Source organism: Theobroma cacao, chromosome 1 (genome assembly GCF_053813885.1).
Source record: "Theobroma cacao isolate CCN51 chromosome 1, ASM5381388v1, whole genome shotgun sequence".
NCBI classification, from domain to species: Eukaryota; Viridiplantae; Streptophyta; class Magnoliopsida; order Malvales; family Malvaceae; genus Theobroma; species Theobroma cacao.
Genome location: NC_142639.1, coordinates 42,685,152 through 42,705,875, shown reverse-complemented (window position 1 = coordinate 42,705,875; position 20,724 = coordinate 42,685,152). Strand labels below are relative to the sequence as shown.

The following is a 20,724-nucleotide window of genomic DNA, read 5'->3' as shown; positions in this document are numbered from 1 at the left end:
CTATGGGCTGGGTATGGTCGGAGCCCAGAAGTAGCCCATAAGTAAAACACAGCGAGCACTGGGGGAGTAAGGGCAATGGTCAATGGTCAATGCTCAGAACTCGATTCTAAATAGTCTAGTCTAACTCTGGTCTAGTATTCCTCTGATTTTATTTCATTTTTTTGTTCAACAGAGTATAGAGAGTTTTGATTCGGGTGCTAAAGGAGTGAAGGATTTGAGTTGAATCATCGTCATCATGATTTTTGTGGGTGGGCTTCCCTTTTCTTCCAACTCCTCTTCTTCTTCGTCAGCGCCATCGTCTCAGTCTCAGGTATTTTCCTTCGATCTACCCTTTCATAGAATATGACGATAAAGATATCTCATTCTTATAATTCTACTAGTATTATTTTATTTTATCATGTAAAAAATGCAAAGCATATTATCGTAGTAAATCCAACTTTGTATTTGATGCTAATAAACCTTTTTTAATCAATATGATAATGATGTCAGTCAAAGCTCCTCATTTTTCTATTCATTTTTTCATTTTTTTCTTTGATAAATTTAATTCATCTACACCTCATCGCACTGATTGCTACCTTATTAACAGTATACATAATGGATGATGATAATGGATAATGGAATATGTCATAATGAATTTAAGGCAAGGACTGATGATTTTTTGTTTTTTATTTTTTTTTAACAGCCAATGAATTTGTTGATGGCATTGATGGAACACCCCATTCTAGTGTCTGCCTCACATTCTTTCAAGTCTATCCAGGAGAGGAGAGTCTCCGCATCCATGGACTCTGACTTAACAACATCATCAAATAACCCTAAATATGTCTACTTATTCCAGAGAGAATATGCTACTGTTGATCCTGCGCTTGTCCATGTATGTTTTCACTTTACTTCCTGCAATTGCATATCAAACTCGGTACCCATTTTTTGGTAACAACTGATATATGGCCTTTTGCATTTCGTTCAAACTCGGTACCCTCGCATCTTGGACAATTCAGATCTCAATATTCCTGCTGCTTCACATAAAAGTCAGTTGTAATTTTGAAGCAAATCGTTCATGTTTTCTTGTTTCTAATAACATTGTAATATGACATTTAGTGGACAAATATATCCCCAGGTTCTGACCTGTGATGTTCAACCTGCAATGTTAAGCCTCAGTATTAGCCAATTACTTTTCTTGCATCAGTTGGGAGTTAAATGTCATGGTGAGGGTAAAGGTTATCAATTTGCTTGTATATTTCAGCTGGAAGGGAAAATTGGTATCTGAAGACTTGAAGAACTGATGGCAATCTCATTTATTGTATTTTATTTCAAGTGGTCTTCTGAATATCCTGTGGGCTGTTTAATATGTTTAAAGATAATGATTAGCAAGTGAGACACTATGATCTTTGGTCATTGTTTTTCATTTTGCTAACGTAGCATGGATCTCCACTCCCTTTTCCAAAATCCAACTGAACAAACCCTTTTCACTGTTATTTTGTGGACTTGATCTTGAATGCTCCTTATCTCAGATTGTAAATGTATGATTCCTTCAAGAGCTTTGTGCCTTTTCTAGGCGTGGAATTTCTGTTCGATTTTGGACATATTTATAATACATGTTTTGCCTTGATTCACCACACCTCTCTTTTTCTTGATTCTATAGTTATATTGAATGCCTTCACCTTATTTCCTTCCTTGCATAAAAAGTACGTTGGCACTGATGAAGCAACAACATGTGTGGGTCTTGTCATTCGGAACCGGGAAAATGGGATGTAAGAATTTGCAAGAAAGTTCGAATTGCTTGATGGAATTTCTTTTTATTGGATCTGTAATTTGGATTTTGTGATTTGAATTCAGGACCTCTGTTGCCCATATGGATTCTCCAAAATTTGTAGATATTGGCATCATCCAGATGTTATCACTAGTTGTTGATCACAATTCTCATGTTGATTTGGATGTATTCTTCATTCTATTTCCCTTACTTTTGTTAATTCATTGGTGATTTATCATAATTGAAACATAAATCTTTTGCTTGACTTAAATCTTTTGAATTTTAAATGCAGGTGCATCTAGTTGGTGGTTTTGAAGATGTTTCACCAAATGTCTGGCCCTTGGTCTTCTCATGTGTTGTTGATTTTCTAGAGATATAGGAACCTGCTCAGAAGAAGAATGATTAAGTTGAATATTTCGACCTTTGTATGCAGCATGCTAAAGGCACCCGTCAACCAGAGGGAAATGCAAGAATGGATGGTTTTTCCTTTCCTTTGTGTACAAAAATGGTTGAAACTTTGCAGAAGAGACAGGAAAATTTTCACGTTCAGACACTCTGTGTTCTTGGTCATAACACCAAAACGGATTCTCAAGGAAATGCATATCCCATTTTTAGTGGGTTCCTGGTAACTTTCCAGCTTTGACATTTTCTTGAATTTGAAAGGGAAAATGGAAGTGAAGAGTTTAATGAAGCATTATATCCTTTTTTTAGCAGCTCATGATTCTGAAATAGCAATATTGAAACTATTATATCAGTCAATAATTCAATTAGTTGTTAAAATTTTTTAATAGAATTATCATATGTTTAAATCCCCTACAAGGTAAATGGATAATTCTTATAGTCTGATGGCAAAACACTCTGTTTCAGATTGATTCTAGTCGCTTGTGCTGTTGAAACTTTTTAATACACTATAAACATATCAAACATTATTTTCTTTTGCATGTATTCAGGTAGAATGTTCTACTGGATCCCTCATCCCTGCCAGCTTCGATAGAAATTCGCAATGTCCAGATGAAATTGTCCGGAGACTTCGAGTCTCTGCTTCATATGAAGACCCCAGTTGGCACAGGAAATTACTGGATACTTATGACACTAAAACTGACCGATTCATTATTGCTCCTTGCAGTTGGTAGAATGTTGTTTAACAACTTATGCTTTCTGCTATTTATGACAACAGCAATTGTGCTAAGTCTGTTTGATTTTACATTATACATCTCTGACCTTATCTATATTTATTTTCTTTGCAAAGTTAAAATAAATATTCTCTTACTATATTATGAACTTAAAATTTATTGTTGTTGCTCTTGTTTTTTCTGTTGACATAGGACCATACGCCTAGTACAAATTGCTTTGTCACTGCAAAATCTTTCTGATTCTGAAATCCTTTCTACTTGCTCTACTTCACCTTCGGCTGAGGGTCCAGACTTTGTGGATAATGAAAGAAGGTGAGCACATCTTGAAAGGAAGCGTTCATATATATGGTTCTCAATAGTTTTTACACATGATTTTGTTTTTTGGACAGCTAGTTACATATGGTTATACATTGCCTTTGCATTGGTTACTATCTGAATTTGGCTGTAAGATGTTAGCAATTAAGAGAGGTTAAGCCAAGAGCCTTCTAGTTTAGAATTAAATGATTTGCATTTTAGATGCCAAGTAACAAGGACAAGGAAACAGATTGTATGGGAAAGAAGTAGAAACTTTGGTGTATATGCAGTCCATGACATCTTCCCCTAATGTTTTTGGTTAATACTAAATCTTTTAAACACAGACAGAAGTTCCCTGTATGATTTTGCACCTGTGTATTAGATTGATAATCAACTAGAAAATACGATAGTGCTGCGATGACTTGCATAATGTTTTTTCACATAAGGAAATGAGTTGTTCTAAGTGGCATACCTGTTATCTTTTAAGGGTGTGGAACTATTTGATTAAACATCCAGACTGGAAAAAAACTTTTCCCTTGAGGCAACCGCATGTCTTTGAGAGGACTGCTGATGGAGGCTGGAAACGTGCTGATTCTCAGCACCAGGATAAGGATATTGGTTACGAATCATAGTTCATAATGCAAACAACATTGAAGGTTCCACTTAGTTTATGTAGCCTACTAGTCTATGCAAGCTTCTTTTTCTGCCGTATACATCATTGAGTTACGCCAGGCCCCCATGAGCACATCTCTATGGACAATGTTATCAGCTTAAGTCTGAGGTAAGTGTCAGCTTTCCCTTTTCAATTTTGGTTAATTGGTGCTCCTAACTTTTGAGCAGGAGAAAATTTTGACGGGTCTCTTGGTAGAAAAAAACACTTAGATGTTTTCCTTGAGCACGTCAAAGTCAAGATACCCTGATTATTGGTTTTTGTTTTTCCAGAGACATAGCTTCAAGAGACGACATGTAAATAACTGGCAACATGGAAGCAGGGTTAGAAACTGAGGCTATATTCCGATAATTGTATTGTCAATTGTTTCAAACACTGGTGTCATGCTTTTGCTACTGTAGCCATTGATCACCACTCCCATTTTAAGCATCTCCACCTCCCTAAAAAAATTGTGGAGACATCCATGCTTGAATTGAGGAAATGCTTGATTTTGTGTACTGACATATTATCTCTCTAATATTATATAAAATTATTTCAAAGTGACTATACAGGGAGCAATGGAAGTGACCAGCACGGCACAACAACAGTGAAAATAGCAAGATTCGTAGCTTTGTTTTACACTTTTGATTGTCACTAAACTTCACTGTGATTAATGGTCTAAACATGTATTAGGAAATCTACTATCTCGCTATACATGATGAGGATAGCGAGCTTCTGTTGTTTCTTAATCTATATATAAGAGTCTTGAGAAACCATTTGAGGCACATTTTTTGGGCAAAGGAATAGATTTTAGGAGCTTCCTCTAATCTTTGTAGCTTTGTTAAAGCACGCTCTAACGAACTAAGGTATTCCAGCTTGTTAATAATTTTTGCTTCCATTCTTTTAAATATAAAAAATGTATTCTTAATTTAGATGACATAATCAAATTCTCTGAACATTTTTAAATTTTTAAATTTTATTTCTCTATTAAACTATTGAAAATTCTAAAAATTATAAAACAAAAAAGAAAAAAGCTAAATATTTCTTTTGAACGTGATCTACCAGATAATGACTCGGAGATATCATTCCCTTAGCTGAACTTGGCGGGGTTTCTGAAGATCCTAACTTCATCACGTGTCAATACAAAGAAAAGCTGTTTGGTGCCAAAGGTTGACCAATCCATGCCAGAGGCACACTCCCTCTTTGACAAATATTTAATAATTTTGAGGCAAAATGCTTGTCAAGATGAATTTGAGCAATACTTGAAGAAGCCAAGAAAGATATTTATTACAATACAAATCTCTGTAGCTACAAGGACCCCAAGGCAAAATGCGTGCTGCTACCATTGCGTTTACTCCCAAGTTTTAACGTCCTGATAACAGACGAGAGGGCTGCCGAAAGGTACCAACAAAAATACATTTCTAAATCAACACACGGTAATTGCTAACTCAATAATCTTACATCAAACATCAGCCTGCTACTATTTTCTTCTTCTTTTTCTAATCAATTACAAAGAAATTAGCAAACAACTACAACAAATAATTCCCTCTTACAGTAATACCTATCCACCCCCACAAACCTAGAGTTATCCCTGTTGAGGAAAATACAGTTAGAAAAAGTGTATTATACAAGAATTACCCTCCCACCAGCAACTGTCTCTGCTACCCATCTTACTGTCAACTCAAGCATTCATCCATTCACCTCTGACCATTCTATCAGGATACATGGATAAGCTATTTGTCTTCCTACAAAAACTGCTTCTTCATCATGTTCGATCCATTGGTTGCCCAAACTGGAGGCCACCCTCATCTGTTATTTTATTTTTTTTAAAGAAAAAAGCCTATTCAGGAAAACAGCTGTAATAAAACCAACTGCTTCTTGATGTCAATCAATATACAAGCATTTTCACAGGAAAACAAAATTAGTACCCAAAATCATAAATATAGCCATATATTTAAGCCATAGAGGGTCCAAATGACAAACAAGTTTGCCCTAGCAGTTGTTAGCTTCTACTTCATTCTAGGGAAGATAGTTTGCCATTATGGAAACAAGATGAAGAAGAAGAAGAATATAACATCTAAATGATGTTGAAGCAAGCCCTCCATAAAATGTTATCATTCCAAAATTAAGACCATGGATATACAATAAAATCTAAAGAATAAGGTAAAAGAAGAAAAAAATTACCACTTTCACCATCAGATATATCTGTGAGCTTGGCAATTGCATCAATAAGCGATTGCTCATGCTCCTGTATTGGAAAATTAAGAATTAGTGATGTAGTTTGACATTGACATGTTTGAGGGTACTCACATGGCTACTATTCTTACTTTTAGCACTTTCTTTGCTTTCTCAATTTCAAGGGGGTCAGGATGGTTTGTACCAAAAACCCTCTCCACCTGCCCAAGTCCAAAAAAAAATAATGCACATGTTTGTTCGTTAAGTAATCAAGACACCCTGCTGTGGATAAACTATTTTCACAGAAAACTCCACATGATGACAACCTATTTTCTTTTACCTCCTTGATTAGAGTATCTGTGTGAAGAATTTGTATATCATCTAGTGCTTTCTTTCCAATGCCATTCTGTGACGGTAGAAAATCTTTTCTTGATGGCCCCTTTGCAAAACCTCTACCTCTTCCTGCACCTGGCACACCATCACGACCTACAGATCTATTCATCCCGTGACCAGGTCCACCATAAACACCACGATGAGGAATTCCAGGGACCTCACTTTCCCATTGTATATCCTCAGGAGAAATCTGCATGAAAAAACAGAAGACTGAGTGACTATAGTATAATCATGAAGAAAATGGTTGATTTAATTGAAGAAACTAAACAAAATGTCATAGTATCAACACATGCAAGTAAAAGAAGAATGCAATGTGCTAACATTTTTCTTCTAGTGAAATATATTGCTGCTAAACTAAATAAATGACAGAACAGGTGCTTCCGCGATGCAAAGATAATCTTTCAACTAAAGAATCAAGCCATTCGTTTCTGAAATTAGGTTTATTGGATCACCAAATTATCAAATTCCACAAACTGTGGAAACGCAATCCTCATGTCCAGAACTAAAGATTTGCTAAACTTGTAACATTTTTCAGTGTCTGCAATACATCTGACAAGCTCACAGTACCATATTGACGAAATTAATAAGTTAATATGAATGGCTAAAGAATAGAACAAGGATCGAGGTTATTTATCAACATGAAAGTTGTTTAAACAGTTCGGCATGCCTAGATCTGAGGATTTTGATTTTCAATAGGAAAAGCAAATTGGATCATGAAGACCAAATAGCAGATGTACCTCTGAGAGATTAACCCATTCCCATGTCTCATTTGCGGTACCAATATCATAGACCAGCGCATGTCGTCCCTAACGAGGACTAGAACAAATCAGGCTAAAAACCAGTATGAACTAAATTTTATACACAATCCTAGTCCATACAAACCTCAACTGAATTGTAATCAGTTATGACAGCTTCATAGAAATTGTTATCATCAGGCCATCTTGTCCTTACTTTCTTCCCAATTAATGGATCAAATGTTGCCCCTTCAGCAGGTTCACTCACAAGGGCAGTACCAGAGGATACCCTATTAACAACTTGACCCCTCCCAGCTGGACCTGTGGAGGGGTACTGCATGGACTTCATGGAAGGCGCACCAGGTAAACTCTGTCAAATTACAATGAATGCAATTGAAGTAGACAAAACGGAGTTATTATTGTTTTGAAGACTTCAATATTATACTTGAAATATTCATAATTCTAACTCACTGGTTTATGTTTCTTGCCCTTGGAGCCAGTTATAGGTCCTCGTTTAGCAGCCGAGGAAGATGGTTGGTGAGATGGAGCAACAGCTTGGGGGTGAAATGGTGGGGATGGCCCACCAAAGGATTGTGAAGGCACTGACTGGGTTATCTTCTGTTTCTTGCGAGATGCTGACACAGTGGGACTAGGCACAGGATCATGAACAGCTTGACCAGCATTAAGCATGCTGGGTTGCAGTGCCCCTGTTTGTCTCCACTCCCTAATGGCATTCACAGGATCATTACCAATAAAAGAAAAAAAAAACAAGCACTGAAGCTTTATAAAGGATTTCATGTCTTAATAAACAATATTTGTCTCAGCTAATGCAGACCTTATCCTCCGTATGACATCATCCGCATTAACCCGGCCTAAAAGCTCTCTGTGCTCCTCATTTGATAGTCTCAATTCTTTTCTAAGTTCTGTTATCAAACTCTCCTTCTCCTGAAGAGAATACATTTACAAAGCAGACATTTAAATCTAATCAAACAAATTTACAGATATTAAATTCATGAAACAATTTTAATAAAGTACCCAAGTAATGGCATCAGCTTGAGCTTTAAAGGCTCTTAGAACTGAACTGTATGCTTCTTGCTCAAGCTGGTGAATTTGGGCCTCCATATCAGTTTCGCCATAAATCCTAGGATATGGCACTGAAGCTACGGCAGATCTTCCATTCCCAGCAATTCGTCCAGTTCTAGGAATTCTATTCTGATGTGATGGTGGTAGATCATCATCAGTTCCTACAATTGTTTCAAAATAAAATAGTGTAAGTGAATTGCAGCTTGAGCAGTGTTCATGAAAAGATATTTGTCTTCATAGATCAATAGTGGTAACTAAACTATTTAGATCACATAAAAGTCACACATAAGGCCGTGAACTACATATCTTAAGTCACTGTTTAAAATTGGAAGTCCAAAGAATAGAAGTCCCATCTTAACAAATAGGATGGCTCATTGCCCTAGGAAGGGGGAAAAGAATGTTCTTTGAGCACTTCAGGACAAAGCTTAACACCATTCACATTATGAGATCAGGTCGAAAACATTGCAAAAAAAATTTTTCAGCATAATCATTTCATTCATTCACAGAATCACAGTAGCACCAGTTAATAGGAAATACAAGAGCTATATCTAGAAGCCTGAAGTGTTGATTTTGAAGTGGGCCTTGTGCTAAGCTTTCTTGCACAAAACTTTAGCAGTACTGTTCAGTAAGCACTATCATGGCAACTTGAAAACTTTATTTATTCATGTTCTCAATTTGTTGGTCCAAACTCAATTGGTAGGGTTTCTTGAGTCTTTTGCAGGAGCTTTTGTCGCCTTTATTCATTTAATTAGCTTATCCATTAACTTTTGAGGATCATCTATGGTGTTATTAAGTGTGCCTTGCAGGACCTATATTAGCTTTGTTTTGGTTTTCTCTAGAACTAAAAGAAGGTAATATCAGAAGATAGTTGTTCTAAGATCTAAACTAGTGAATGCACGAGAGTTTCTTCTCCTGGGATTGACTAGTGTGAGAGTCATATAACACATCCCCTCATAAAGTCTGACCCTAGTTCAAATACACTAGTTTCCCCTTGTCATCCCACACCAATTCATTACATCAAAAGGTCTTTGTGTAGTGAGCTCAGTAAATGGGAAAAAATGAATACATTATGTTAATACATTGTGGGCTAATATACAAAGACAAATAGGTGATACGCAGGCAATATATGAAACCAATGAGCAACATCACAATAAATGCTAGCAAAAGCTGAGGAGCTCATAGAAAGAGAGTAACTATCAAATACAAGGGATAAAGTGACAAGTGCCAATAAACAAGAGGGAACTAATTACAAAAGCATATAACGTGGTAGAAACCAAGTTACCTAACAACATTAGTTTAAAATGCGAAGCCAATGCTCAGAAAGATATTACAAATAACAATGGGAAAACAGTAGAATGCAGAATGAAGAAAAAAGTGTATCAAGCAGCCTGTTTAGCAAACAAATTTATTGTTAGTGAGCCTAATCACAAGATGTCTGATAGATGGAAAGTGATGGGCTTCATGAGGGATTTCTCATTCTCTGAATAACCTTCAAATTTGAACCTTTGGCATACAGTTTAATCAATCAATCGAGTGGATCAGCAGAATTTCACAAATTAGTGCCGCAATACATGATTATAAGTGAAAGCAGTTTTAGCTCCCTAGGTGCACCAAAAGTTTCTCTCTTCTTTTGGAAAAAAAAAATTGAAATTGAAGAACAAGTAAAAGCAACAATAAAAAGCAGCGGCTGTAAGGGGGAAAAAACTAAGGAATCAGCAGAGTATAGCAAATTGAAACACGAATTCTATCTGAAAACTCTAACCACATCGTGTGGAGAAAGGTAGGCGGGCGAGCAATGATCAACACAAATTTTGAAAAAAAAAAAAAGAATGATATTAGTATGAAACCCTAATCATCATAAAGGCAAAGGAAGAAAACAAGATAGGAAACTGACCACTGCTATCATAGGGCTCGTAGTCCATAGCCAGCGTTGCGTTGGAGAAGAATTAAAAGGAAGAAGAAGGAAGTGGAAACCCTAAATTTAAGAGCGAAGAGAGCAGAGAAAGTTGAGGGATTGGGGTATGTTGTTCTGTAGAAAGGCAAAGGTAGGTTTTTGATTTCTGGAAAGTAGTTATCACAATTGCTAGTGCTGCTGCTACTTGGATTCAAGGCTTTTCCTTGTTGAGTTTCAACAACAGTTCAAGGCTTTTTTCAGCTCAATTCTAACACTAAATTATTATTATTACTATCACATCAAACAATCCAAAACCTCTACTATTTTTCTTTCTTTCTTTCTTTCTTTTTACGTAAAATAAAAAAACCTACTTCTATTATTCTCTTCTCTTCTGTATATCTCCATGTATAATAATACTAGTGTAGTACTAGACTACTAGTAATACTAGGACGCGAATTAAATAAATAAAACATTTAACCTAATAATATATCTATTATTATAAATCATGAATTATTTTAAAATAGTATTTATAAACTTTTTGATTTGTTAAAATGTTTAAATGAAATTTCAATTACATTGTAAAGACGAATTATGTATGTTACTCGAGTTCTCATCACTATTCCTAATTTTCCGTTTTTTAAAACTTTTCTTTCTGTCTCTTAATTCTCCATCTTTAGTTATTTGTAAATACTCTGTTGTTGCTTGGAATTTCTCTTTGCAACTGAAAATTATTAAAAATTTTGATTACATTAAGGTCTTGCAAAAAGGCTTTACTTTTGATTATTTAAATTAATAGGATGTATGATAACAATATTTAACAACTAAATGGAAACAATATTATTACTTTTTATTACAATCAATATTACTAAATGGCTAAACAATTTGAATAAAAGAAAATTATATGTATGTTCAACGTCTTCAAATCAATTAAGAGAATATATATATAGTGAAAAATAAATATAAATAGGAATTATAAAGCCAAATAAGAGCTAAAAACCAGGAAATTGAAAGAAATAATCCTGAAATAACCCTAAACATCCCGTTGCTAAGCACGGAGAGAATTGGAGTTCCATTCCATATAAAATATAATATAAACCCAACGTAGCATGTACAATATTAAAACTAACGGCATTCAATCAAATTCAAATTTGGGAGCTCATTGGCTGGATGTCAAAGGAAGTAGTACGTATTTGTTTTGGCCCCCACCCCAAATACCAGTAACTAAGATTTAAATATACCATGGAATTACTGTATGAGTGCTTGTACGTAGATGGATGGATGTTTGATTAATTAGTGCAGCAAGCTTAGCTAGCTAGCTTGACAACTATATACATATGTATCTAGCAGAAGGTTCAATATTAAAGATTACAATATATATTATTCTACCTCCTCAATCATTTGATTCAGGAATGTGCTTGGCAGTAGGATAATTCTGGCAAGGAAAATTTACAAGAAACAATCATTAATGATCTAATTTCATTTGCAATGCTAGCTATAGGCTACAGCTAGAGGGAGATATTAGATCAGGATCGAACCCATTAATCATCACTCGCTCTCCGCACCCCCAAGACGATTTACACATTCCACAAATCGTTTGTGAAGATCCTGAGTCCATTTTATTGTCGTTTTACTGGTCACTGCTGATCTTGGATTTGGAACATTCTACTTGTACTTGTTGTTGCTAATAGCTATAGGCCCATATGGAAGATTTCGAACATGCTTCTCTGCCTGAATGCAGAAGCTTGGATGGGAGCCGGATAAATGATAACCAACCTGAACGTACAGTGAGAAAACCAACAGCAAGGCTCCAATCAACACCAACGTACATTCTACAATACATATACGCACGCACTATATATATTAATTTTAATTTAATTGGATAAGTAAATAAATGTAAGTAAAAAGTGTATATATATATATATATATAGATTCACTAGAATTCTCTCCACAAATCAGTCACCTGATGATCCTTAATGCTAGCATGGCTTTGCCTTTGGTACAGGATGGCCTCTTCATCATCTTCTGCTTTCTTCTGTTGTGGAAAAAGGTTACTTGTTGGCAAATTCTGGTACGAAGCAAGAAATGCTTTTTCACAACTTCTGGGGTATTCGTTATTTTCTAGATGACACTTCACTCCTGATTGAAGTTCAAGATTCTCTATGGCTTTTGATTTTGATTAAACACTTGGGAGGCTGATCTAACAGGCTAGTTGAGTACCTTTGCTATATTGATGCCGGGGAATGATCTGCAGGTAATAAGCCACCGATAAAATAATCACCTTGCGGAATCCCCATGTATTGCTCAGCTGCATAGAAAGCTCAAGTCGGTGCTGCAAAATGACTAGACATAACACTAGATGTACTAGGTGATGAACCAGGATTCAGCTTCCTTGATTCTTGATCTATGGCTGGTAGCGGTAGGCGGTAGCTGATACCGGAACACCTTTCCCGTGTCTGGAACTGAAGGCTGCTTGGGAAATGGATGAGTTAATATAGAAGAAGGGCTGCGTAATCAAAAGAAGATTCATTTGATGCTCCAAAATTTTGTCCTTGGACCTTTCTTTCCATCTGTGGTGTTCATTGTCAGTCACTCAACACTGCTGATATCTACTGAGAAAAGGGTGCAGCACTGCAGCTGGGACAACTACTTTCCTCCTTTTGGCTGGGCACTCAGGTTCGTAATAACCTTCTTCAGGTGTCTTGATTAATTAAAGGAGGAAAATGCAACAGGGCACAAGTACGAACAAGGTGAGAAGATTGGTTGTGTGTGGAAAGCTTCGTACGTAGCATATGATCCATCCCATATAAAACTTTTTAATCCAATTCTAAGTCAGATTGGGAGGAACAATTATGTTTGACGCACCCAACGCTTGAAGCATTTAACATACATTTCCATTTAAAAGCGGCAACTTGCCGGGGCAAGCTCATCCCATTCACTTGGAGAAAGATATTAAGTCATCAAGTAAGAGAAGAAGAAAGAAGCGGCTCTTAATGCAGATTGCAGCCTCAACCTGAAGACTAGGAAGAATGATATGACACGTGTTTTATTTTTATTAGCAGTATGGTTTACTTTTACTGTTTAGCACTTTACCGTAATTATTTTACTTTAGTTAATTAGTTAGGTAGTCTAGCTGGTTTCTTATTGGTCAGTTGAATATATATATATATATATATATATATATATATATATATATCTATATAAACTCTGCTGCAAAAACTGATAAAGTAATGAGAAATACACACTTTTCTTCCCTCTCTGGTTTTCCTATCGTCTCTTCTGAGCTCCAGGGCATGTTGGAACAAAAGAGGCGGCAGAACTTTTCACTAGAATATGAATATCAAATAACAAGGCAAGTGAGAACATTATATACACAAGTAGAAGCATTCACGCTAGGCAAAGCAGGAAAGAGTTGAATACTTTCCGGTCAAAACTTTTTTGTCTCTTTTAAGTTTTTGGGCACTTTAATTAACCAAGTAAACGGCCAAAAAAAAGAGAAACATTGCTAATCATCCTTGTGACAGATGTCTCAATGTGGATTCCATAATTCCCAAATGTCTCCACAAACAAATTATTCATTTTAGACTTAATTTTTATATAAACAAAAGATTATAGATTCTTAAAACATTTCGTACGTGACGAAAACAACTCTTTTACAAATTTAACAAAATCATATTTTTCATTAATAAATAAAGGGCAAATTGACCTTTAAGTGTTTGGTACTTTATAATATAATGTGATTACAAGTAATGTGATTGCAAGTAATGTGATTAGAGAAAAAATAACATTACAGTGTTTGATATATAAGCAAAATAATGATTAAAATGTAAGAAAGATAACATTACAGCTTTTGATTTACAAGTACTTTATTAGGAATGTAATGTTAATTTTCAAAATTATCTCTATTTATTAAAATATAAATTTAATATACTTGTTTTTATTATTATTAATTTTAATATAATATCATTTTTAAATATATTTTTAATGTCATATATTTTATTTTTATTTTTTTAATATTATTTTTTATATTATATATTTTATTTTAATTTCTTTTACCTATATTATATAAATTTAAATTTCTTATATTTTATTTTATTTTAAATTCTAATTCTTATATTATATATTTTATTTTAATATTTTTTATTTTAATTATAACATTACATAATGTTTTTAACAAGATACTAAAATTGAAAGGTAAAAATGTATTTAAAAATATTGTAAAATACAATGTCATGTGATTGCATTTTAAAACTATTACAATCACATTATATCCTTTAAGTGTAATGTGATTGCATTGCAATCTTACATTACAATAATTTATTGTAAAACAAACACTGTAATATAATTTAATTAAATACATTACGAGAATATTCTCTCACTTCCCTCGTACCAAATGCTACAAAAATCTTGACTTCAACTATTGAAAGGGTTATTAATTTGTTGCTCAAATTTATTACTTTTAACACATCGAATAAATATATACAAAAATTGCATTCCATGACTGTGACAAGGATGAGGTTTTAAAACAACAATCACTTTTGAGTCACACCGTTGGATTAGATGAACTTTATTAAGATGATCACATCTGACATAGTTGACAAATAACTGTCATCTATGACATGAACTCGCTTTGTCACTGAGGCAACATTAATGTGATTAATGTGATGGACACCAGATATCAGAACAATGCTTCTACCTGACCCTAACAATTATATACCCCCACGGAATAGCCTCTCTGAGACCCATCATTTTTTACACATCAAGAAAACAACAGCATATTATGAAGCACCGAGTTGGAAAGCAGGAAGAGGACCGGAGAACTCCTTCCACTGCCCCCACGCCACCACTTTCAACAAAAACAAATTAGTTATTATCCGTGGACAACAATCAACATCAAGACATGCAGAAAAAGTATACATTTTGTATTTGCTGCTTCGCCCAGAAAAAATGTGCAGATGTTCTATTGCACACAGACAATCAACAGTAAAAAACAAGCGCGGCAAGCCACACAATTCAAATTCTCTTTTTCCTCATCTTTCCAACCACAAGTATTAAACATAACATTGTGAGGAGACAACTCCTCATAAATCATAACTTACTAAATCAGAAACCAGCCCACCCAGCAGGTTGGGAAGTTGGATGATTCTCCTTGATCATTGACTCACCAAAGCGCTGAGAACTACTTCCTTCACTCATTGGTTTCAATCTCTGGGGACTGGCAGCAGGAGCAGCTGTAAAGCTATCTGTGCCAAAACTCCATGTGTCCAATCCAGAAGTTGCTTCAGCAACATGCTTGTTTGAGTGACCATTTCTGGTTCTAACCGACCGGACATTATCCTTTGAAAGAGACTGCTGCTGCAGTTTGGCATCCTCAGAAAAAGCCTGCCACGGCTTTGCTTCTGGGCTGGCAGTAGTCCACTCAGCAGATTTTTCTTGTGGGAATTCCCACAATTTTCCTTCAACCTTCTCCCTCTGCTATGAAAAGAATTGGTACTATCAAGAACATAAGTAACAGGTACGAATTCAATTGAAAAAAGTTCAACTATATGCAAACAAATTGGCAACAAAATGAAGAAAAGAGTACCACACTTCCAGCATGATGACTTCCAGGTAAGTTCTGCTTTATTGAAGTACTTTTATTTGGAGATGGAGTTCTAGCAGCTAGAGCTTGCTTGAGCTCCTGTATCTCCTGCCTCTGAGATCGACAGATTGCAGATAACTTTTCAAATTTGGAAGTCATCTCAACCTTCTCCAAGTTAGATTGCTGTAGCTGTTCTTTCAGCCTCTCTATTTCAGCCTCTAATGCTTCTTCTTTTCCTGTTTTTTTAACATTAATTCCAGAACTAATCTTATTGGTATCAAATTCAGCAACAAAGGTGTTAAAGGCCTCGTCTTGAAAAGTAGTGGTGGTATCTTTATCCTCAAAAAATTTTATTTCAAAATCTTTCGAAGGGCCATCATCGAGTTTGTGTGATTTATCAGGCACACTTCTTCGTATAGAATGAGTTTGTATATTTTCCCCTCTCACAGGGCTACTATTTTTGGGTAAAGGGTGATTTTCAGGATGATTCCTGTCATGTTTCATTGAGCTATAGCTAGTGGGATCTTCATCAAATTTGGGTCTGCTCTTGTCTTCGGCAACAGTTGAGTCCTTTGCATGCTGAGTGGACCAGAAAGCACCAAGCTGTCCGCCACTTGCCCTTGAGCCAGGCTGTGATGTATTTCTACCTGGTTCCACAGATGGTGGTGGTGGAGGACTTCTACGAGGCATCTGAGGTGACCTACTTGCAGACCTTGGAACACCTGCTAAATTGGCACAAAGCATCAACTCAAGTTCAATGAAAACTAATGTTAATATTCAAACTTTTTCTATCTACAGTCTTCTACAACTCATCTCACAACACCAGCAACGGCTTATCCAAAAAAAAAAAACACCAGCAACTTTATAGCAAGATGCAGTTAAATTTAATACAAGTATTAGACCTTCAATGGACAACTGAACTGTTAATGTAGTATATATGTTCACCTTCAATAGATGGCATATCAGGTGGCTGATCAGGTAAGGACTTCTGTAGACCAACAGGCAACTGCTCATTAACACGAAACCAGACCTGCCATCATGGGAAGAAAATCCCAAGATCAGTGAGCAGAATGTTAGATCTCTGCCAAAGATTACCATGGACATAGATGATCTAAAACTAACCTAAATTCATGGAGATGAATGGCCAATCAAGCAAAGCGCTTGCCTGCGTGATGTCAGGTCTGTCAACAGGTGAAGCTTGAAGCATGTCTTTGATTAGGTCTCTAACTGAAGAGCTGTACTTAGGTAAGTCTGGAATACGATAGTTCCCATTTAAGATTTGTAGCTTTGATTCACCATCAAATGCATTCTTGAAGTAGCAAATTCGAAAGAGAAGACACCCAAGGGCCTGCAACATGACAGAGCAGCTTCAGTCTATGCTTACACTTAAGAGTATATCTAATCTAATTTGTCTCTAGATTTCATATGGAAATACAAGATGCAGTTGACTTACCCATACGTCCACCTTTTCATTTATAAGTTCTTTTCTAAATAGATCCCACATCTATGCCAATAAAAGAATGAAGACAAAAATCAAACATTTTAAACACCATAAAACATAAAAATTTTCTAAGAAAATTAATTCGTCATTCAACCTCAGGGGCTCTATAGGCGGGTGTGGTGTGCTTCCTGATATTGTCTTCTTCTATACCCATCTCTTCAGGCTTCTCAAAACGCTTGTGATTGGTAGATGTGCTCCCAAAATCACATAACTTCCATACTCCATCGGAACCCAACAAAAGGTTCTCAGCTTTCAAGTCTCTACAAAAATCAAAATGACAGGGAGTAAGGAAACACACACCAGTAAGAAACAACTTCTAGGAAAAGCACAAAATATATAGCACTGATAAATAACTTCTTGGGAAATCACAAGCAGGATTTCAGTTTTGGGCCAAATAAAAAGGGATCATGGCATTTTATTTGATCTGATCCTTCCCATTGCATGTCAAAGAGAGTAAATTAGTCTGAAGGAATATCATTGAAACAGTATCATCCTAAGTCAAATATAGCAAGAAGTTGCCAAGAACAAATAACTCTCCGTAAGAAAAAAAAAAAAAAAAAAAGAGGCTAGTGTGTAGCAGTACTGCATAAAAAAAATATAAAGCAATAAGAAGTTACAAAAAGTTTCAGCAGTTTTTAAAATTGAACATCGAGGAAGAGTAAAAAGCTCAATTGAAAGTTAAATGTTTTTTCCGTGGTTAAAATAGGCATCAAAGCGGGAAACCTAAAAACTTGATGAGGCAAATATGTAGCATTAGTATTTAGTACTACCTGTGAGCAATTGGTGGGGACTGGCAATGCATTGCAAAGACTGCATTGCACACATCCCTAAAAATGGTAAGAACCTGTTTCTCCTCAAAATAGGCAGCTCCTCTGGTCTCCAAGACATTAACAAGAGATTTGTCACAAAATTCCATGACAAGGAGCGCTTCCTTGGTCCTTCCCATATCCAAAATAGTATGAGCATAAAGTGTGACGACATTTGGATGTCCTTGTAGTGATTTCATGACAGAGATCTCCTTCATGACCAAATCCAAGGACTCCTGATCGTTGCATATGATGTGCTTCAAGGCGTACTGCTTTGAAGCATGTAGAGCATCCTTAGCTAAGTAGACACAAGAAAAGCCCCCCTCGGCGATGGCATTGCGAACATGAAGTTTAAGATTGGACACATCAAGGGATTTGCCCTCGAGCCCTGCTGGCTCTTTTTGCATAAATGGCTTGAACCTCCACATAGTTGGTAGAATGAAGGTAGAAAAGATTCTGCGGGAGTGATGGAAAGCATTAATAATAGAAAGAAACGAAAGATGGTTCTTGTTGGAAATAAAAGAGAAATATGAAAAATCCCAAGGGCATATAAAACAGGACAGGAGCAGCGGAAAACTTGTACTAGTATAAAAAATTTGGGAAATGAATAAAACAAATAGGAAGATGATGACGATGATGCTGGAATTTAAAAAGAAAATGAACATTTCACAACCTATGAAACCTATGATTTATGAATTACTACTATGATTTATGTTTTACGACTGCAAATAGAATCAATCTAGCATTAGCAATACAATAACAGCAGATCTAAATACACTTAAATGCTGGAGTAGAACAAAACAAGCAACTTGCAACCAGGATCTCAATTCCCATCCAGAACCAAAAATCACTGCAGTTATTATATTTAATTGGTATTCGTAGTTTTGTTTCTGCAGCGATGAGTGGATAGCGAAACAGAAACACGGCAGCTACGTATGAAAATCAAATTAATGAATCTAAAAAGAAACAAGAATTATCAAATCGATCTTAATAAAAAGAAGAAGATATCTGGAATGTACCTGGTTAGATCAAGCCGAGCACAGCAGGCTAATCAAGAAAAGATACTCCACTACTTGACAGAAATAGATGATTGAGAATTGAACAACGAAACGAGAAGAGATGAGAAGGTGAGGCTTTGCTTTTGCTTAAAGATCTGATTTTGAGGCTTTTTTGTCTTTGCGCATTGCTTTATTCTTAAAAAATATTTTATCTTAATAATAAATAAAATAATTAATTAGGAATACGCATTGCTATGCATATACATTATATTTTGAGTATATACTCTGTATTCCATACATTGTCTGCCAAAGGAACCCTCTCTCCTCATTCTTAGTAGCTTATATATATATATATATACACGTAATTGAATAATTATTCCTCAAAATAATGTAATTCAATAATTAAAATTTGTTTTCTTTTGTAAATTTTTAGTTATGGTGACTTTTAACCTACAATTGAAAGAGAAAAAGTACTAGGTGATAAGGATCTTTTAACTTACAAAATAGACATAAACAGTAAAAATTAATTACTTAGTTGAATAATACTTACTCAAATTCATTTTACTATTTTTAAATGTATTAATATTTATTGTCATATATATTGCAAGTGAATAATTGTTTTAATAAATATATATATATAAATATAAATACTTTTAAAATATAACTGTTGAAGTATATCTAATTTAAATTTTGTAATATTGATTTATAAACTAGTCAATATTATTAGAATTAAAAAATATTTGTTTTAATCAAAAGTAATCTAATACAATTAGAATATTTATTTACAAATAAGATAAGTCTTATTTATAATAAAAATATTAAAAATAGAATAAGACTTTATCTCATTTAACAACTATTATGTACAATTGTAAATATTATTTGTATAATTTTTTTTAAAAATGAGAAATGATAATTTAAAAATATAATGAGCAAAAATATTTCTTTTTATAACATTATCTTTTATATATGTTATATTATATAGATATAGATAGGTAATAACAAAGTGACGTGATACAAACTCATATCCTCAATTTATATATTAAGTGTGATGTGTGTATGCTAATAATGAATTAAATAAAATAAATAAACACATAAAAATAAAAATATTGTGTATTACTAATGCATTTTATTTGTTTTGTACATGATCATAAGTTAGAAATAAGAAATAACCTTTTTGCACCTCATAAATTTTATACCGTTTATTTGACAATTTAAACCAAAACTTTCAAATTCTAACCGCTAGAGTATTATCTCTTTCTTTTATATATATATATAAACTTACTAGTAATTTTGTTACTTTTGAATAACCCGTTAAGTTAAGATATCTTCTTAAGAACGTATTATTGTGTTCCTTAATTGCATTGTATTTTGTGTAATTTTAATAATTTGGATGGAACCACAATCATAATGGTGTTGTTAATATAAATAAGTGTTTTGCTAATCTGTGCTTTTAAAAGCATTCTTAAAACTTAGTTAAGTTATCAATACTTATAATAATATCTTTGTATTACATTTAATAATTTAAAAGTAATGTGATGAATATAGTTGAAGAAAATATTACCTAATGTAATAACTTAAAAAAAATGGCCTGTTAGTAAAATCTTATCTTATCGGCAATTATTTTGTTGTTTGGGGTGGAAAACGCAGCGTTTCAAAAAAGGGTAAACAAGAGAAATTGCTTGAAACCAATAGGCGAGAAGCTCATGGGGATTTAATAAAAAAGTATAAATAGTATTTCA

At 34.6% G+C, this 20,724-nt stretch overlaps 3 protein-coding genes across 7 annotated transcripts; 1 reads left to right on the top strand and 2 right to left on the bottom strand.

The window, feature by feature from the left end:
- The first annotated feature begins 85 nt into the window (after positions 1-85).
- LOC18614680 (protein N-terminal asparagine amidohydrolase family protein) lies at positions 86-4,390 on the top strand. 2 transcript variants are annotated; one of them, XM_088807006.1, is made up of 11 exons: positions 86-310; positions 683-871; positions 996-1,025; positions 1,684-1,748; positions 1,834-1,933; positions 2,040-2,078; positions 2,181-2,372; positions 2,698-2,876; positions 3,073-3,192; positions 3,662-3,955; positions 4,117-4,390. In XM_088807006.1, exons 1-10 carry the CDS (start codon positions 236-238, stop codon positions 3,804-3,806), a joined length of 1,134 nt encoding a protein of 377 aa, XP_088663132.1. In that variant the 5' UTR covers positions 86-235; the 3' UTR covers positions 3,807-3,955; positions 4,117-4,390. The 2 variants fall into 2 exon arrangements, with proteins under 2 accessions (XP_088663132.1, XP_017969672.2); XM_018114183.2 differs by lacking the exon at positions 996-1,025 and having other exon boundaries at positions 87-310.
- A 695-nt stretch (positions 4,391-5,085) lies between these two features.
- On the bottom strand, positions 5,086-10,442 carry LOC18614679 (protein EMSY-LIKE 3). Its single transcript, XM_007052546.3, has 10 exons — positions 10,103-10,442; positions 8,161-8,369; positions 7,961-8,070; positions 7,597-7,849; positions 7,274-7,495; positions 7,129-7,197; positions 6,339-6,581; positions 6,151-6,219; positions 6,008-6,071; positions 5,086-5,632 (listed from the first exon to the last, which is right to left on the bottom strand). The coding sequence occupies exons 1-10, from the start codon at positions 10,128-10,130 to the stop codon at positions 5,589-5,591; spliced, it is 1,311 nt and encodes a 436-aa protein (XP_007052608.2). The 5' UTR covers positions 10,131-10,442; the 3' UTR covers positions 5,086-5,588.
- A 4,433-nt stretch (positions 10,443-14,875) lies between these two features.
- On the bottom strand, positions 14,876-19,152 carry LOC18614677 (Protein kinase superfamily protein). 4 transcript variants are annotated; one of them, XM_088802910.1, is made up of 8 exons: positions 19,007-19,152; positions 17,952-18,443; positions 17,276-17,441; positions 17,134-17,184; positions 16,846-17,028; positions 16,626-16,710; positions 15,684-16,405; positions 14,876-15,574 (listed from the first exon to the last, which is right to left on the bottom strand). In XM_088802910.1, the coding sequence occupies exons 2-8, from the start codon at positions 18,413-18,415 to the stop codon at positions 15,203-15,205; spliced, it is 2,043 nt and encodes a 680-aa protein (XP_088659036.1). In that variant the 5' UTR covers positions 18,416-18,443; positions 19,007-19,152; the 3' UTR covers positions 14,876-15,202. The 4 variants fall into 4 exon arrangements, with proteins under 4 accessions (XP_088659036.1, XP_088659037.1, XP_007052606.3 ...); XM_088802911.1 differs by having other exon boundaries at positions 14,876-15,571; XM_007052544.3 differs by having other exon boundaries at positions 15,684-16,402.
- Positions 19,153-20,724: the final 1,572 nt, after the last annotated feature.

What these genes read in the sequence shown, in the direction of transcription:
- LOC18614680 (XM_088807006.1), top strand. Translation starts at nt 236, where the DNA reads ATGATTTTTGTGGGTGGGCTTCCCTTTTCTTCCAACTCCTCTTCTTCT. An exon ending in TCCTGCTGCTTCACATAAAA is followed by an intron (nt 1,026 to 1,683) that starts GTCAGTTGTAAT and finishes TTGCATAAAAAG; the next exon opens with TACGTTGGCACTGATGAAGC. An exon ending in CGGAACCGGGAAAATGGGAT is followed by an intron (nt 1,749 to 1,833) that starts GTAAGAATTTGC and finishes ATTTGAATTCAG; the next exon opens with GACCTCTGTTGCCCATATGG.
- LOC18614679 (XM_007052546.3), bottom strand. Translation starts at nt 10,130, where the DNA reads ATGGACTACGAGCCCTATGATAGCAGTG. An exon ending in AATGGGTTAATCTCTCAGAG is followed by an intron (nt 6,582 to 7,128) that starts GTACATCTGCTA and finishes TTTTTCATGCAG; the next exon opens with ATTTCTCCTGAGGATATACA. An exon ending in CAGATACTCTAATCAAGGAG is followed by an intron (nt 6,220 to 6,338) that starts GTAAAAGAAAAT and finishes GGACTTGGGCAG; the next exon opens with GTGGAGAGGGTTTTTGGTAC.
- LOC18614677 (XM_088802910.1), bottom strand. Translation starts at nt 18,415, where the DNA reads ATGTGGAGGTTCAAGCCATTTATGCAAAAAGAGCCAGCAGGGCTCGAG. An exon ending in TGATATGCCATCTATTGAAG is followed by an intron (nt 16,406 to 16,625) that starts GTGAACATATAT and finishes GTGCCAATTTAG; the next exon opens with CAGGTGTTCCAAGGTCTGCA. An exon ending in GTCATCATGCTGGAAGTGTG is followed by an intron (nt 15,575 to 15,683) that starts GTACTCTTTTCT and finishes TTCTTTTCATAG; the next exon opens with CAGAGGGAGAAGGTTGAAGG.